General features: G+C 37.8%; 1 protein-coding gene across 1 annotated transcript in view; it reads left to right on the top strand.

The window, feature by feature from the left end:
• The window catches only part of UNC13C (unc-13 homolog C), a gene marked incomplete at both ends in the record, with an annotated part of 469864 nt that overhangs the window by 318276 nt on the left and 132617 nt on the right, over positions 1-18971 (top strand). Inside the window, 4 exons of the mRNA XM_080707444.1 lie at positions 650-776; positions 5815-5911; positions 6751-6894; positions 16446-16523. Coding sequence (XP_080563570.1) covers positions 650-776; positions 5815-5911; positions 6751-6894; positions 16446-16523 — 446 coding nt within the window. The remainder of the gene's footprint in view (positions 1-649; positions 777-5814; positions 5912-6750; positions 6895-16445; positions 16524-18971) is intronic.

The following is an 18971-nucleotide window of genomic DNA, read 5'->3' as shown; positions in this document are numbered from 1 at the left end:
AGTCTTGTATGTGTAGACCACAAAAACCATTTTCAGCCATACTTTCCAAGCAAGAGAAAAATGTCGTGCATTAGACAATCTTTCTAATAAAACACCAAAAACCTATAAAGTGCCTAGTAATTCTAGCTGAACTTAAAAGGTGAAGAAAAAGCATGTGGCTTAGAAGTTAAATATTTATATTTTCCATCCCCTCTTCAGCTCTATCTAGGCCAAAAATATGATTTGCCCATTCACATTTCCTGTATTAATAAGTTATTGTGGCCCCTGGTTTGAATCGTGTTTTATCCATGCTTAGAAGTCCAGTTCTTTCTGTCCCTTCGCATCAGGCTAAAAGTAGTAAAATATGAAAGCTTGCAGATAAATAGAACATTTTTATGTGTTACCACTCTTATCATAATTATCTGCATTACAATTCTCACCTTTTTTGGTAAGATGCATTAGAACATTCGAGTTATTTCACATGACTGCATGCCACACAATTATTTTTGTATTTTATAAGATTTCAGATCCGTCTTTACAGTCTCTTTACTTTCCCTCTAACACACTGTTTTCTTCCTTTCAGAGATACCACTAACGAAGGTAGATCGGGACGCAGCGGCACTGTTGGCAAACCAAACTTTATTAATTGCTTGGTTTTTATCTGTTATAGAACATGAGAAGCAGCGGTTATGCAAGAGTACCGATTATATGAATTTGCATTTCAAAGTGAAATGGTTTTATAATGAATATGTGCGTGAACTTCCTGCCTTCAAGGATGCTGTTCCCGAGTACTCCTTGTAAGTACTGATTTTCACCAACACCCCCCGGTTTGCTCTCAAGTCACAGTTTTGTAAAATTACAGCTGAATTGCGAGGCACTAAAATCTCTGCACACCGTGGTCATTTGAATGCACACATCTCTGTCACAAAATTAATGTTAAAATATTTACATGTCTTGGGGAGCCATGTTTAATTGAATTGTGTTACATTTTTCAAGGATGCCTTACTTGGTTATTCAACTCAATTACATAATAAAAAATTAACTCATATGATAACATTAGTTCCTCTTAAAGTGTTAAAATGCCGTTGTTGTTGTTGTTGTTGTTGTTGTTTTTTTAGTGGAGGTGCTTGTCTGTTAATTTTTATGATCAAGTTTTGTCTTTGAGCCTGTAGCTATCTTAGAAATTCATATTTCTAAAATAGAAATGATCACTTTTTAACCAATAACTTTTGCCATGCATCAGAACTCTATTCTCTTGATGGAATCCTTCCTTACTGCTGACGGTGTGGGTCAGCAGAGTAGAAGGCAGAGACCCCTCTCTGAAGGGGTAGACACCAGGGGAAGGTGCTAGTGACAAAACAAGGCAGCGTGGAGGAGGTTCGAACTTAAGGAGCATACATAAAGCACAGCAGCATCTCAAGAAAGAGAGGCGTGGCCGGCATTTGGAGGACTCAGACACTAAGGATGGGTGCCCTTTGAAGTCAGCTGTGAGACGTTGGTCACGCTGTATAAAAGAAAGGAGGAAAGCAGTAGGAGTGAAATGAAATGTCTGAGTATCATCATGAAGTTTGGAATATATGGACTGGGATACATAATAAGTACTGTTATTCTACTGAGGTCTAGGGTATTTTCACAAAATCAGTAGAAGGTGATATAGGAAAAGTTGTTTTAAACTGTCTTATCATACAACGATGTTGTGAGGCTTATACTGAATCCACTAACCATGGTGGGACTTGGAAGAGACAGAGAGAAGGAGACAGAAAAGAGACTTGGAAAGTAACGTGCAATATATTAGTGACATATTGATAGCCTCTAACATAACTTATTATAGATGTGTGTTAAGTTGAAGTAGGATAATGGGAAACTTTAAAGATTTACAATATAAATAGGGTGGAAATTCTTTGGTTAAAGGATACATAATGTCAGAAGAAACAAAAGGATCTATTGTACAACATGGTGACTCTAGTCAATAACATATTATATTCTTTTTAAATTTTGTATTGGCACATTGCAGTCATGCATCTTACTGAGATACTAGATGGTAGAAATGTGTATACACACATCACCCAGTTAGTCCTTACCCGATTTCTGGCCCATTCCCTCCCCTTCGCTCCTTCTCATGCTTGGCTTGGTGATTGACTTTGATATGTTTTTTAAAGTACACCACATGCATTAGAGACTTTCCCTCTTCCCCCTCCCATCCCCTCAGGTCGCTTTATTTACTCCTCTACAGAATCTCCTTCTTCACTAGAGTTCCTCCGATGACTTATTTCTCCCTAGTTTTCACATATTAGGGAGAGCTTCCAATTTCTTATTTTTTGTGACTATTTGTGATTACTCTCACTTAGCAGAATGTCCTCCAGTTCCATCCATTTCCCTGTAAATGATGTAATTGAGTTTTTTTATGGCTGAGTAAAATTCCATTGTGTACATATCCCACAGTTTTGTAATCCATTCATCTGTTGATGGACATCTTGGCTGGTTCCATGGTTTGGCTATGGTGAATCGTGCAGCTATGAACATAGATACACATGCAGTAGTTTGGTAGTTTGGTTTCCTTTCTTTTGGGTAGATACCCAGAAGTGGTATTGTGGGATCATATGGTAAGTACATTTCCATTTCTTTGAGATTCCTCCATACTGTTTTCCAAAGTGGTTGCACTAATCTGCAATCCCTCCAACAGTATATTAGTATTCCCACTTCTCCACATCCTCGCCAGCATTTGGTGTTGTTTGTGTTTTGAATGATTGCCATTCTAGTTGGAGTGAGATGAAGTCTCAGGGTAGTTTTGATTTTCATCTCTCTGATTGCTAATGATGTCGAACATTTTTTCATGCATTTATTGGCATTTGAATTTCTTTCTTCGTGAAGTGTCTATTTAATTCACTTGCCCATTTTTTTATTGGGTTGTTTTGTTAGTGCTGAGTTTCTTGAGTTCTCTGAATATTCTAGATATTAGTCCTCTCCCAGAGGAGTAGTTGGCGAAAATCTTCTTCCATTCTGTTGGCTCTTGATTGAGGTTCTTGACAGTTTCCTTTGCTGAACAAAAGATCTTCAGTTTCACGCACAAATTTCCAATACAGGGCTGAGAGCCAGTGAGCAACGGCTCAGAGCTCAGAGCAATTTCCTTGAGCTAGAGAATATCCAAGGTTATGAAATCCACTTAGACTTACAGGACCAACATTCCAGAGGAGGAACTGCAGAGACAGTAGCCCAATACCGTGTTCAGTTTTCCCTGGATATATATACATATATATGTATATATACATGTATGTATATATGTATATATGTATACCTGTATATATATGTGTGTATATATGTATATTGTATGTATATATGTATGCATATATGTGTATATATATGTATGTATATATGTATATGTGTATGTGTGTGTGTGTGTATATATATATATTTCTAAGCTGCCTATGTGTGGAAATCTAGGCAAAATCAAGTAGAAAGTAGGCACTAAGAGATTTAAACCAAGTGCAGGCTTCTGTGATCTCATAGTATAATAGGAACAAAGTTAGAAACCAAGGGCTGTTAGAAAAGAAGAAACATTTTTTAAAAATCCCAGGCTTCCAGCTATGTCAAGGGCTCTGCCCTAGAAATAAAGGCAAACTGAAAATAGACTGGTCTAAAGCCCAGCCCTGTCTCAGTCTAGGTGTTCTCCCTGAATTCCATCTCCCAAAAAATTTGAATCTTCTCTAGAGAAAGTAATCAAAAAAGTGAATATTTTTCATAGACAACATATAATATTCAACAAAAAATAAAGGCCATTAGGAGACAATAAAGTTAATCCAAACTGGCATATTTTATAATATTCAAGAAAAAAATTAGTAACAGCCTTTTAAAGTTTGTGAAGATTCTGCTAAGGAATAATAGTGCATGTTATAAAGTGCTCAATATCTAAATCCAAGTTATGTGTGGGGGATCAGTGTTAACATTGGATGTCTTGTGTTTTATATTTATGTTATAATGTCAAAATGCAAATGTAACATTTAATATTTGTCAACATGCTTTACAAAAGTAAATCCTAAGTTACTAAGCCTTGTGAATATGTTCTCATAGTTTTTCAAATCACTAAAAAAAATTCCTTGTTATAGATAAAACTTTCCCTTAAAATTCCCAAAAAAGAAAAACTATAGAATTTAGAGTTATCATAAACAGACTTAATGTGCATTTTAAAGTTGTAAAATTTCAACAGAAAAAATTGAACCTGTAAGAAGAATATAATGTAAATTATATAACTGAAATAAAATGAAATTGAGTATAAAAATGAATTTAATGACAGATTATTCACAGTACCGGAGGGAAAAAAATAAATGGAAGATAAGTTTGGAGGGAATATATAGAAATAAAGTTACAGAAAAAAGAAATAGAGACATATAAAACAAAGTATAAAGAAATTAATTGAGGCCTATAATAGAAGAGAGAAAAATAGAGTCACTGCATAGGATGGTTTCAGTCCATGGGCCGTGTGGCCGATGGCATCCAGGGAGGAGTATGTGCTGTCTAGGCTTGTGCGGGTACACGGAGATGGTTATACAACGCCGAAATTGCCTGCTGCATTTCTCAAACAAAACCCTCATCCTTAAGCAACCCCCCAGCTTAATAAGCCCTCTTTTCTTGCACTATAAAATGTTACTGAAAGAAACTTAAGATGAACTGTATAAAATCCTTAATATTCCTAAGTACATTCGTTATTATAAAAAATATTAGCTATCCCACATCGACATGCAGATTCAATGCAATCCTGAAAAAAATTCTAGATGGTATTTTTGTGCAAAGTGGTAAGTTTACTCAAAATATACGTATAAAATGCAAATGGCTAAATATAACCAAACAATCTTGAAGAATTTATAAAGCTGGAGAGCCACATCATTGTTTATCAAGATTTATTAAAAATATATAATTATTAAAAGACTATGGTGCGCTGGGCGTGGTGGCGCACGCTTATAATCCCAGCACTTGGAGGCTGATACAGGAGGATCGCGGTCCGCAGCCAGCCTCAGCTACTTAGTGAGGCCCTCTGCAACTCAGTGAGACTTTCTTTCAAAATAAAGAATAAAATATTGGGCAGGGGGTGAAGCTCAGAGGTCAAATGCCTCAGGGTTCCACCCCCAGACCCACAAAAAAAAAAAAATAGGGCTGGGGTGGTAGCTCAGAGGTAGAATGCCCCTGGGTTCCATCCCCAGTACTATAAAACAAAACAAAACAAGACTACACTGTTATCACATGACAGATCAACCAGTGGAAATAAACAGTACAGAGACAGACGTATGCCCCTGCCTGATTTGCATCAAAAAGGTCAGTGCGGTGCCCTGTATGGAGAGTCCTTTGAATAAATAGTGCTAGGTCAACTGGGTATCCATATGAAAAAAGGAACTTGAAACTCAGATCATTTACAAAGACCAATTTCAAATGGATTGTAGATAATAGTCGACTATTATTAATAATAGTTGGAGGTAAGCAGGATCAGTTAGAGGAGACTGATGTGTATTTTACACTCAATAGAAAAGGATTAAAGAATGGTGAAATGGTATGATAGGGGACACGGCATCCAAGGTCTCTGCAACTTTACAGAAATTGGAGTTGCAGAGCAGGTATTGGGAACTAAACATAATCGAGGCAGCATGTGAAGTGTGAGGAAAGGCAAATAGATGGTCAGAGAAAAGGGATGAGGTGAAGGCGAAGGTCTGAGAGAGAACGCTGGAAACAGAGAACGAAAGGGAGGTTTCTAAACTGAATTGCTGCCATGCCAGAAAAGCGCGGCAGTCCTGTTAATTCCACGCGAATGAAGTCCCGCGGTATGTGATGTCAGTGCCTTTTCTGTAGGTGGTTTGAGCCTTTCGTCATGCAGTGGCTGGATGAAAACGAAGACGTGTCTATGGAGTTTCTTCATGGAGCACTGGGAAGAGACAAGAAAGACGGGGTGAGCTGATAACGCTCAAGTATGCAGATCGCCATGATTCCACACCATTATTGCTCACCATTAGCTAAGGGCAATCATTGGGCTCATGGTTATTTATTTATTTTTGTTATAATACCCCCAAAGAATAATATTTAAAACATTTTTTTATTTTTTATATTTCTGGGGATTGAGCCCAGAGGAATTCTACCCTCGAGCTACACCCCCAGCACGATTTTATTTCTTATTTTGAAATAGAGTCTCGCCAGGTTGATGAGAGTCTCAGTAATTGCTGAGGCGGTCCTCGGACCCGTTGTCCTCCTGGCTCAGCCTCCCAATACTGGGATCATAGAAGCACACCACCATGCCCAGGCTAAGCACAAATGTACAAGGCTGGTCAAAACTCCAGGAGTTTCTTTTTGAAAAAAATCACCTTTTTCCCTCAAGTTTTTTCTTTACTGCTTGAATGGTACTGACTCTACGATTTCCCCCAGATTTTTATTAAACTCTTTTATTCCCCTAGAATTTCTCCAGGATTTCTAAATTAAAGCCTACATCCTCCCCACTCCTCTCCAGCAATTCTTTTGAACCACAACCAGATCACTAACAAGGAAAAAGAATACTGCAAGAACCAGTGTCCCTGGTCAGCAATGGAAAACCCAATTAGTAGCAGTCTGCCCCAGGATATTATTTCCACTATCCTTTCAACCCCTTGGTTGAACTATTTGAAAGTGAAGGAGCGTTTAATTACTGGGAGGTGTGGATGTATGATCTGGGACACTCGGGTGTTTGTGTGAGGTAATGCAGACTCTTTCCGTAGCCCAGCGTGCCGACGGGGATGGTTTCACTGTCTCTCTCTTCAGTTCCAGCAGACCTCTGATCACGCACTCTTCTCTTGCTCTGTGGTTGATGTCTTTGCTCAGCTCAATCAGAGCTTTGAGATCATTAAGAAACTAGAATGCCCTAACCCTGAAGCGCTATCTCACTTAATGAGAAGATTTGCGAAGGTAAGTTGAATGGAATGAATCATTTCTGGGGTTGTGGCAATCTGGAAAAGAAATGCTGTTTCCTAATATCAGCCTTCCCTGGTAATACTACCCAGGCTATTTCTAAGTTTGCCATGTGAACTGGTACATTTTCTGTCTTTATTATGGGGTCATCATCTTAGAAACCTACTTATTGTTCACATTAATGACTAAATTAAGAGATTTCCATAGATGGCCAAATGAGTTCTGTTTTCAAATGTAGTGCTTTCTGGCTGAAAGTAAGTCTTGGCACTTTATATATAAATTGGCAAATATATCTTGGCAAATACTGTGGCATAGTGAAATATTTATTGGACTTGGAGTTATGAAATCTGAGTTCTGATTACAAATCAGTCAATAACTGTCATATGAATCGGAACAGTTCAATTGATTTTTATGTTTTGGGTTATGACTGAATTTAGTTATGAATTTAGTTAGTGACAGCTTGAATTTCATCAGTCAAACCTCTCATCAGGCCTCTTTTCCTTCTCAATGGCAGCTTGCTGTATGCTTACCATTTTGCCAAGAGTTTCAGAAGAATATAGGAAATAAGAGAAGCAGCATCTACCAAATCTTACCCCCCAAAATTACACATCACAAACTCATTAGAAGATGGCAGCTATGTGATTTAGTTTGACATAGGGACCTATAGTAAATCAAGGGAAATGAAGTCCGATAAATACTGAAATAAGCAGAGGCCTTATGGTAAAAGGAGAGCTCGTGACAATCTAAAAGGGTGAAATTAAAAAATTATTCTAAACCAAGCCAGGCATGGCAGCTCATGCTTGTGAACCTGGGAGGCTGAGACAGGAGGATCCGGGTTTGCAGCCAGCCTCACCTACTTAGTGAGGCCCTCTGCAACTTAGTGAGGCCCTGTTTCAAAATAAAGAGTAAAAAATTGGGCTGCAGATGTAGCTTGGAGGTAGAGTGCCCCTGAGTTTAATCCTCAGCACCCACACACACACACACACACACACACACACACAAAGTATTCTAAACCAAATGGACGGCAAGAAAAAAAGCAGAGATAGACCTGAGCACCCTAACAGGGCAGGAGAAATGATTCTGTCTGGAAAAATCGTAAGGAGAGGCTGGGAGAATGAACCTGGGCCTGTTGTCCAGTTTTAAGGAGTGTAGACGTAATGTCTTGGTTGATTTTGAAAACGTCGTGTTTAAGCAGGGTAGTAACATGACGGACATAATAATTTGGGGGAATATCTGCATATTTCTGCATCTGGCTGACAGAAACATAAGCCTGACTCCAGGAGCTGAAAGGACTGAAGTTCAGGATGTTCACTCAGTAACGGTTTACTGAGAGCCCCCCACCCCTGCACACTTTACTGATGCTTCAAAACGTCACCTATTGAGTACGCTTCAACAACAAAAGTTTATTTTCTGAAGGCTTGACCCAAGATCAAGCCATGCACAGGCTAGTTTCCTTCTGAGCCCCCTCCTTAGTTTGCGGATGGCCTGCCTTTTTGCTCTGTCTTGAAAGGCCTTTCCTCTGTGTATATGGTTTCGATGTTGCCATATTTCATGTTGGATTAGGGCCATTTGAACCTAATTGCCTCTTTAAAAAAGACCCCTGCTCCCAACACAGTCACATTCTGAAGCACTGGGGATTAGGGCTTTAACATGTTAGTTTTGAGAAGGCACAATTTAACACTCAACAGGTATGTACATCAACCATTGCTTTTAATCACAAATACAATGAGTTCACGGCTCCACTTGGCATCATCGCCAGAGTGTGAAGTTGTTTGCCCTATGAATAGGGGGCTTGAGTCCAACCCTGTCATTGGCCCTATCTCTTAGAAAAGTTTAAACTTGTTCAATTTAGATAATTAGGAAAAATATATTGTAGACGATGTCATCTGTATTATAGGATAATTTATGCTGAAATCGCAATTAAATTCAGAAGCTACACAGTTTAAGATCATAAAAATTTACTTCCAGGTCATAAAACATCAGACACATTTTAGATGACCCTGTAGGGGAGCTGTTTATCATTCCGTGACTAACGGCTTTAGCCTTAGGGGTCTTTACAAGAGAAGAGCTTGGGATAAATGGAGCCTAGAAGGCTGTCCGTTGATGTGGGAAAATTAGGCTCCTACTGTAAAGAGCCTAAAAGGATAGGAATCAGCTTTACTTACTTAGCAGGAAATGTGCTAACAAAGATTTTTAGGCAAACACCCAGCCTAACTTCTCTTAAAATATTTATTTGACATGAAATATGTTGAACTTAAATCCGTATATCTATTAACGAGGAAAACAAGCCATTTATTTTTAAGATAATAGCTCAAAAACATTTATTCAGATCATTCCTAGAGAAGACTATCTTATTCAAAGGTGATTATGGTTTCCCCAGTGAAATCTGGAGAAGAATAATTCTAAAAATTCTCTTGGGTTTTTTTTCTTGACTAGCAGCTGAATTTGGGTAAGTGCCAAGAAAAGAAAATGAAATGAGATCACTAGGAATATAGTGTTTGAAAAAGTATGTTACCTACTATTTTTGAATTTCTATAGAACTTGTAGCAGAAACTGGATCATATAAAAATTTAAAGTATTTAAAGAAAACATATGTCCCCTCTCTTTCTGTGCCTGACTGATCTCACTTAACATAACGTCCTCCAGGTCTTTCCATCTTCTTGCGAATGACATGATTTTGTTCTTCTTTATAGCTGAGTAGAATTCCATTGTGTGTATTTCCCCTAATTTTGCAATCCTTCTTCTGTTGATGGAGACCTAGGTTGGTTCCATATTTTGGCTATTGCGAATTGTGCTGCTATGAACATGGATATGCATATGTTACTGTAGTTCTCTGATTCCACCCGTTTGGACAAACGCCTGGGAGTGGTATAGCTGGATCATATGGTGGATCTATTCCCAGTTTTCTAAGGAATATCCACACTGATCTCCATAGTGGCTGAAATAGCTTACAGTCCCACCAACAGTGTTAAAGAGTTCAAATGGAGGGGAAATCTCAGCAAAGCTAGAATGGAAGGGGAGGGGAGGAAGGCTGCTACATTCAAATATGTGTAAAAGTATGAATACAGCATAGTTAACCTGGACACAAACTGTTGTCCAGAGGAAAGAAAAATCAAGAGAGGGGTAGGGCACCAAGTACAGTCTGAATATATGCCATTTCCAATATGACCCACATAAGAATAAAAAATTAATAAAAAAAAGAATCTAAAGTATTTTGTATTTATGTATTTAGTAAGGCATTTTACTTGCACACATTATTAGAAAAGTAAGTAGAATTCAGCACCAGAGGAGTCAGGCAGCAGGTTATGCAGGCAGGAGACAGTGAGGTCCTGACAGAGAAAGGGATGCTGATCAGGGCTTCAGCCAATGTCCTGTCTAAACAGCTCTGACCTTTTGTGTAGCTGTCAAGCTAAGCTCGGCCACAATGAAGCTACTGGTGTAAACTAAAATGAAATAGCAAGGATGAGAGGTCACGTGGAGAGCCATATTATAATCACACCCAAGCCAGGCATGGTGGCCCACACCTGTAACCCTAGTATTTGGGAGGCTGAGATCGGAGGATTGAGGGTTTAAGACCATCCTCAGCAACCTAGTGAGGCTTGCAGCAACTACGCAGGACCCTGTTTTGAAACAAAGAATAAAATGCTTGGGGGTCTATTTAGCTCAGAAGTAGAATGTTCCTGACTGAGTTCAATTCCCAGCACCACAAAAATATAAATTAATTAATTAGTTAATTAATATGATTAGGGGAGCATTCTCTGAAGCAAGAAGAGAAGAATACAGCACCGTGCACCACTGTGGAAATGTACGTGTGTTTTTAGCACAATATAAGATTCAATTAAGTAAAACATTTTAATCCATGGGAAGTTAATAATATCCAATTAATATAACAAGGAAATAATTCAACAATGAGAGATTTCTAATAAAGTAGAAACTAATAATTTGCATTGGAAAAGAAATTTTGCTGAGAACAATTTTAACAATCATATCAATATTCTTTTAACTCTCACACAGTATCTTATGATGCAAAACAAAAAAGTAAAGCAAATTAAATGCATAAATATATATATACATATATATATATATATGTATATATATATATATATATATGTAAAAATAAACATCATTCAAATCTGTTCTACCAGTCTTACCCTTGTTTTTTTCTGGTGCTGGGAATTGAATCCAGGGGCATTCTAACTTCTAAGCTACACCCCCTGCTCTTTTTTAAAAAAAATTCTTGGTTTTGTTTAGCTTTGATATAATGCGCTTTTATTGGTGCGTCAAAGCCTCACATCATGATGTGAACCATTCACCTCATCATATCACGATGTAAATCACGTTGACAGTGACCTACATGCACACAGCCCTTGCTCAGCCCCTCATCTCCCTTCCCCATAGAGCACTGAGGTTGGTGTTAGTATAGTCACTAGTGTTTACATAGTCAAAGGAGTATTCCATCAGTGAACTTCACTCTTCCCCCTCCCCTTCTCCTAGCCCATGTCCCGGCTCCACTGAGGTCTCCCCTCCATCATCCGGAGTCCCTCTGGTATCCCAGTTACGCCCGAGCCTGTGCAGATTACATGTGACCCTTCACTTTCCATGACTGGCTAATCTCACTTAATATAATGTTCTCCAGGTCCTTCCATTTTCTTGTAATTGACGTAATTTTATTCTTAATATAATTCACTATTTTGCAGTAACTGCAGACTATTTAAGATGTTTAAAATTATTTCATCATATGTGACCATTCATCGTGAAAACTCTACCCTTCTTAGGACTGAAATCCTTATATCAAAGTATACTGAAATTGCATTCTCTTTCTGGGACTTACACCGATTTCAATCATCTACTGGAGATAAGACATATTAATGACATTTTAGGAGATTTAACATTCTAAAATGGGATTTACAGGAGTGATTTTTTCCTCCCAAAGAGTATAAAAGGCAGAATAAGTTACTAAAGTAAAGTGCTGCAAACCCAATAGAAAGGAAGGACACTCAGAGGCTGTGCTGAGTCATAAAGTGGGTGGTGAGCACCTGAGAAGAGAGGATGCCAGTGGTTGAATTGCTGCTCCTGACAGGCAAGGGCAGCTTCATTTAATAAAAAATGTGATTTCTTTTTTATTACTTGGTATCTTTAATATTATTTTAAAACAACACATATTTTTATCAAGTCCTGGATATAAGTCTGGCTGTTTTCCAGGTGGAGGTATTGTGTCAAGTGAAGCACATATATTCCTTTACCTTATTTTCCACAGCCTAATCATAATTTTTAAAATGAATAATTATCATCCATTGGGCATTATTGTATGTTCATAACTTTATATAGTATCACACTTATTCTTCACAAAAATCTCTTGCAAGGAGTACTGTTCTATTTCCTAATTGGTCAAATGATGACAGACTCTCAAAATATTTCAATAAATGAAACAAAGTGGCCCACTAGAAATGGTATGGGCGCAGTGCTTTCAACCACCAAGCTGTTCTCCTTCCTCATCCCCATGAATCGGAGAAGAGAATCTCACCATTTGTTTTTCCAGTTGGGCCAAACCTGGGTATCTGTGGTGGAAAAGAAAATACAGGACACAAAGCATTGAATTCTCATTTCTACTATTGCTGAAACAGCATGACAGTCTTCTTTTCCTCCTTGTGTTACTCCGCTACCATATTGTTCTGAGAGGATTGTGAAAGATGGATTTTGATCCAGAATTCTTAACTTAATGATCATAAGAGGGATACAGTAGAGGGCGCCACTGGAAGCCTTGACAGGATATTTACACCACTCCTGTCAGCATGGCGTTGGCTCGCACACGCACGTTGTCTGAGTACTTGGTAACCCTCCCGCCCCGTGCTCCAGAGGAGCAGCATGTTAAGTCAGAGCTGGCTGAGGCTGGGAGATGTTTTAGTCATCCTACCTAATCCTTTAAATGCACGAGGATCACTTGATTCACCAACACAAGCCTATTAGAATGTCATCTTTTCTAAATCCGGAGCCCTCTGAATAACAGTTCTTTTGAAGCATCCATAAGAATACTGTAACATTCATTACTATTTCTTTAGATAAACAGCCCTTGCTAGTTTGCCTATGATCTCTCTATGTAACGTTCTCACTGGTATATTCAAGCAGCCCCAAGAGGTAAATTCATGACCTGAGATCGCACTTCTGAAATCTTATCTCCAGGCTTTGTTAAAGACTGCGTATGGAAATAAGCAGATTCTCTCTGAGCAGTTAACTCCACACTGCCATGCATTAGTTAGGACAGTAGTTCTTTACACTTGTTTAAAAACAATCTATAGATTTATTTTTTAAATGCAGACCACTGGGCCTACCTCCAGAGTTGCAGACTCGAGATCTGGGATAGGACCAAACAAGTTCCCAGAGGATGGTTATGATGCTGCTGACCCTATAACAGCTCTCTGATAATGAGTTAAGAGATATTTCATAAGTATACACTTACTGATATTAAATAACCAATGGCTTATAGGGATTTGCCTCATTGAATAAATTAGAGTTAAGTTGAAGTTGACCCTAAAATGAGCATTTCACGTTTTCATTCAAGTATAATTGGACCATTAGGAAAGAAACCCAAGGGGCTATTATTGCTGTGTACCTGAAACTCTGAGGGGTGTGTGCTCTTAAACTATGTCCTACATGACTCTTCTTTATCCTACACGCTCTTCTTTATCCACGGCCCATACTGGCTGGCAGCCACCGGCATGTTGAGACTCTAGGATTCGATTTCTCCAAGCACAAATTCAGAAACTAGGGTGTGTGTGGGTGTGTGTGCACGCGCGCATGCGCACTTGTGAAGCAGAGCCAGGTGGTAGACCATGGGACAGTCGCTGAGAATGATTATAAGTGGAGGTCTAGATTCTGCTGCCTTATCCAGAAAAAGCAAACAAGCAAAAACAGGCTATTCAGTAAGCCATCATTAGATGTTTAAATAACACTGGGCTGTAGGGGCATTTTGTGCATTGCAAACTTTATGTTATGCAGTTATAACATCTGACTTGCAGCAAGCTCCTGAAGTTAGGATTGTGGCTTGTTACCGTTTTTATTTTTTTTTTTTTCAGTGTAGTGAAAGGATTTATACCATTGACGGTGTCATTACAAATCTGTAAATTCAGAGATGGGGATGTAGCTTAGTGGAATGGTTCATACCAAAGACGAGCCAAGGTCTGGATTCAATGCCTAGTGAAGGAAGGAAGGGAGAGAGGGAGAAGGAAAAGGAAAAGAAAAGGAGAGAAAGAAAGACAGAAAAGAAAAGGAGAGAAAGAAAGACACTACAAATTGAGAGTAATTTTTTATGTATATAAAGGACTGAGTACACCCTAAGAAAGCCAAAAATGGTGCAACAATTATGTCTAAAGTGAAATTCAAGATCTGCATCTGGAAGATACTTTAGTCTGACCAAACATTGGCTTTTTCAGATATATTTGTCTGCTGCTTGATAAGCTCTTGTAGTTTTCAGGACCAACTTTCTATTTAAGTTGATGCATATTATCATATTTGTGTGTGCTTTACAAAGTATCAATTTTCCATCTACATGTTATCCCTAATTCTAGATTTTCACTGTCACTTTAAAAGTCTATAAAACAAACTCATTGTCACATTTGGTGGACTCAATGTTTGTAGATTAAACATTTCTCTTTAGTGTTAGCATTTTAGAATGTCTCTCCCAGTTAATTTTGAGCCACTAAAAAAACTAAGGGAAATATATCGTACAAGAAAGGAAATAAAAGCATTTTCATCTTTGCTTTTCTATAAAAATAGATAATATATTTTTTGTTTTTGCTTGGTCTTTGTCTTTTTCAAGAAAATCAGATCCATATTTGTCTTACAGTACTTCAAGCTATGTATGAAAGCAGTGAAATTCTAACCCAACAATCCATCTTACCAAAGTTGAAATAAATGTAATTAACATAGTTGATATTCTGCTTTGTTTTATGTGCAATTAATGAGAGCAGAGCTTCCTTGGTCAAAACAATCACAGTGTGTTAACCCTCTCTCTGTCTCTATGACCAAAATATCTGAAAATAAGAACTTAAAAAAGAGAAAGTTCATCTCATGATTTCAGAGGTTTCCGTCCATAGGTGATGGCTCCATTACTTGGACCTGAAATGAGGCAGAGGGTTAGCTGAGAGAGAGAGAGACAGACAGATAGACAGACAGACAGACACAGAGGAGAAGGGACCCTGGACAGTGAATTATCTTCTAGAGCATCCCAATTTGTTTCAACTAGGTCCACCTGATACAGTGTCCCCTGCATCCCACTCGTCCATTCAGGTGTTAATGGGTTAGTCCACCAATGGGTCAGGGCTCTCATGATTCAAGAGCTTCCCCAAAGCCCCACCTCTGAGCACTGCTGCACTGAGGACCAAGACCTCAACACATGAGGCTTGAGGGACACCGTATACACAAGCCCTAGCAGTAAACAGTAGATAAGTGTCCTGAGGTACGGAGATCATGTAGCAGAACAGAAGCTGAAGTTTTAGGTTTTGAGGAAGAGATTTTGATAATTTTTAGCATGAGTCATTATCCCCGAAAATAGTCATTAATAAGTGAAATGTGTGGGAATGCTGGGTCTTGTTCATGAACAAGGTATTTTGGAACAGTGGAGAGGATTACCATCATTAGTGATTTTGGCATGATAGTTGTGGGCTAAGGATAAGGAGTTGAGAATCAGAAACTATGAGAGGTAATACTAAGCAAACAAGGGGGAGGAAAGGGGGAAATTGGGGAAACATTAGAGATAATTAGGTAATAAATACCTAATATAAAGAAGGCTGCTACAAGATGGCAAATATATCTTCTGAGTAAATTTAGAAAATAATTTGTAAAGGAGCAAACTGTGTTAAAATGGATCCATGTAGAATATAGTCTAAATGTATTCAGAACTATGAAAAATTATTACCTAAATGTAATAGTTTACGATTCTTCTTTTGGCAAGAGTACAGTTTTATTCATGGTTATTTTTCTTTCTAATTTTATATTGGGTGCATTGTAGACATACATACATCTTTTTTTAAATTTTTTCATTGGTGCATTGTAGTCATATATTTTAATGGAGTACATGATGGTGGAGGCATACATGCCCAAGTCACTCATTTAGCCCTTCCTAATTCCCGCCCCATTCCCTCCCCTCCCTCCTTCTCATGTTTGGCTTAGTGATTGACTTTGATGTGTTTATGAATGTATGCCATGTACATTAGGGAGTTTCCCTCTCTCCCTCTCACCCACCTCAGTTAAGCCTCCTTATTTGCTCTTTTATAGTTTCTCCTTCTTTGTCTAAAGTTTCTCCTATGACCCTTTGCCTCCCTAGCTTCTGCATGTTAGGGAGAGCATCTGATTTCTTACTTTTTATGACTGACTGATCTCCCATAGCATAATGTCCTCCAGTTCCATCCATTTCCACGCAGATGACATAATCACTGTTGATGGCATTTTTTGACCTTAAAAAACACATACGTTGCCCTGACCTAGCATTATCCTGGTCGTGTATATGGAAAGCTACATACTTACGTCTCATATTTGCTTTGCTTTCTCAGACTATCAATAAAGTGCTGGTCCAGTATGCTGCGATTGTATCAAGCGATTTCAGCTCATACTGTGGTAAGGAGAGCGTGGTAAGTAAGATGGTCTGTGCTTTCAATCCTCTATCAGTTGCTGTTTAGTTATTTCTAACTCTGAGTAAGCAAGAGAGATTCTTCTGCTTTCCTACAAGGCAATAAGAAATGAGGAAATCCAGGGAACTCCTTTGAAAACATCTCTAGTAACCTTGTACTAGTTCCAATGCAGACTTCACAAGAAAGTTGAAATTGTCTTGATGCTGGCCAACTGGTGGCTTTTCATGTTAAGAGAGGACAAGATAAGCACATATTATTTAATGCCCATGTTCCCACATAAATCTAGGGATGAGAATTAGGGAGATAAAAGTCTAGATGAGTACTGATACTTAATTTATCTTTGGCACCAACACTAAAATAAGCACAGTTTGGTCTTTCAGTTCTCAGATGAGTTGAGAAGAATGGTTAAAGTATGCCACTATGCTTATTCCTACTGTGAATTATTAGCAGAATTCTTTTTAGTAACTGAGGAAATCCAAACCAGTATTGTGACTTTCTCAATAAAAGGCATGAAGAGAAGCAAAATAAACTGAAATTATCTGGGGTATAATTAGTGTTATTTTATGATGAAAGGTGAAAGCTTTCCTGTTTACTATTTGTAGTGTTAAGAAAATTATCTTGGCAATATCATAAGAATTATAAAATAAAGAACAACACTGAAGCAAAGTGTTCTTAAAAATGAGCACAGAAATTTTATAAGGAAACAAAGGAGTTTCTTTTACCTTCCCCATGCCAAAAAAAAAAAAGTCAGTCTTTACTATCAGGCAAGTCTAAAATATAATCTTAAGGGAGCAACTAGTCTGCTGAAACCCTACTGACCTCTTGCTGACAGCTCATTAAGATAAGTCAGTTCTAATAGTTCTTGGGGGTTTGAGAATATGTCCTTTTCTCTTAAATTTATATGCTGCTGTCCAGAAATTTTAGTACAACTTCCAAACATCTCAGCAGTGTTTTCAAACTTACATTTATTATGAATATGCTAAAAGTTAGATTAAGTGTTTATTTATTGAAAGCATATACTTCTAATTAAAGGATAATACACTAAAGTGTTATGTTGAAAATCAAAAACTGTCTTATTTCAGGAAAGACTGTTTCTGTTAGGATAGCCAAAAATGCAGATTTTGAATAGTAGCTATGACCTCCTAAGGCTAATTCCTGTCATTTGGAACAAAAATTATTTTTAAAGGCTTTTGGAACCTCTAATTTATGTGTTAATATTCTATTGTTATATTTTATATTAAAATCCATAAGGTAAAATTTAAAATCCGTGTGTGTGTGTGTGTGTGTGTGTGTGTGTGTCACTGGGGGTGGAACCCAGGGGCTTTCTACCTCTGGGCTATACTCCCAGACCTATTTTCTATTTTATTTGGAAACAGGGTCTAAGTTCCTGAGAGCCTCACTAAGTACCTGAGGCTGGCTTCGAACCTGTGTGATCCTCCTGTCTCAGCCTCCCAAGCATGGGGATTACAAGTGTGCGCCACCACGCCCAGCTAAAATCAGTATTTATTACATTATTTTATTCATTTTTTGAATATTTAATACTTTTCAAAATCAATGTTATATGTTTAAAAAAGACCTTCCAATTTTTTCCCTCAGCTTTTCTTTCCTACTTACTGATATCCTGATCAGTATTACTTTATTACTTGAATCCAAAGTATTACTATTATTATTTCTTTTTGGTGGTACTGGGGGTGGAACCCAGAGGCTTTCTACCTGTGGGCTATGCTCCCAGACCAATTTTATATTTTATTTGGAAACAGGGTCTAAGTTTCTGAGAGCCTCACTAAGTAGCTGAGGCTGGCTTCGAACCTGTGTGATCCTCCTGTCTCAGCCTCCCAAGTGCGGGGATTACAAGCGTGCGCCACCACACCCAGCTTATTATTTTAACTTTTAAAACAGAATATCAGCTAGCTATTTGATTTATATTTTCAGTTGAGAAAATCTGAAGAAGTACTTCTGTGCATTTGCACAAGTAGATGTAATATTACAGATTTATTTTAGTATTAAGGCCATTAAAATTTATTGTATATTTCTCAATATAGGTATAGTGACATATCTGTTTTATCTTCAAATTAAGCTAGAAATCTTTGAAGTTCATCACCCACCATTTAAGATATGCCCATACATTGCATTTGTTAGGGGTCAGAATTAATCATCAGGTTAAACAAAATGCTCATGTAAAATTAATTTTCTACTCTGATATTTTAAACTGGAATGAGTCAAAACACTTTTCTATTTAATTCCATATTTCAAAAGATATCAAAGCATCATTATCTAAATCAAAGTTATTTTCTTTCAAATAATTGTTCATCTTTTTCAGCCCAGAAGAACTTCAGCCATGTCGAAATGGCCCTACTTTCAACAAAGCTAACTTTTATATTCATTAGAGTTCAGGTTACTAACTGTTCTAGATGAGGATAAAATAAAATTTATTATGATGATTTTTAG

This window comes from Muscardinus avellanarius (assembly GCF_963383645.1).
Source record: "Muscardinus avellanarius genome assembly, chromosome: 12".
Taxonomy (NCBI): domain Eukaryota; kingdom Metazoa; phylum Chordata; class Mammalia; order Rodentia; family Gliridae; genus Muscardinus; species Muscardinus avellanarius.
The sequence above is the reverse complement of the archived record's forward strand: the minus strand, read 5'-3'. Positions and strand labels throughout refer to the sequence as shown.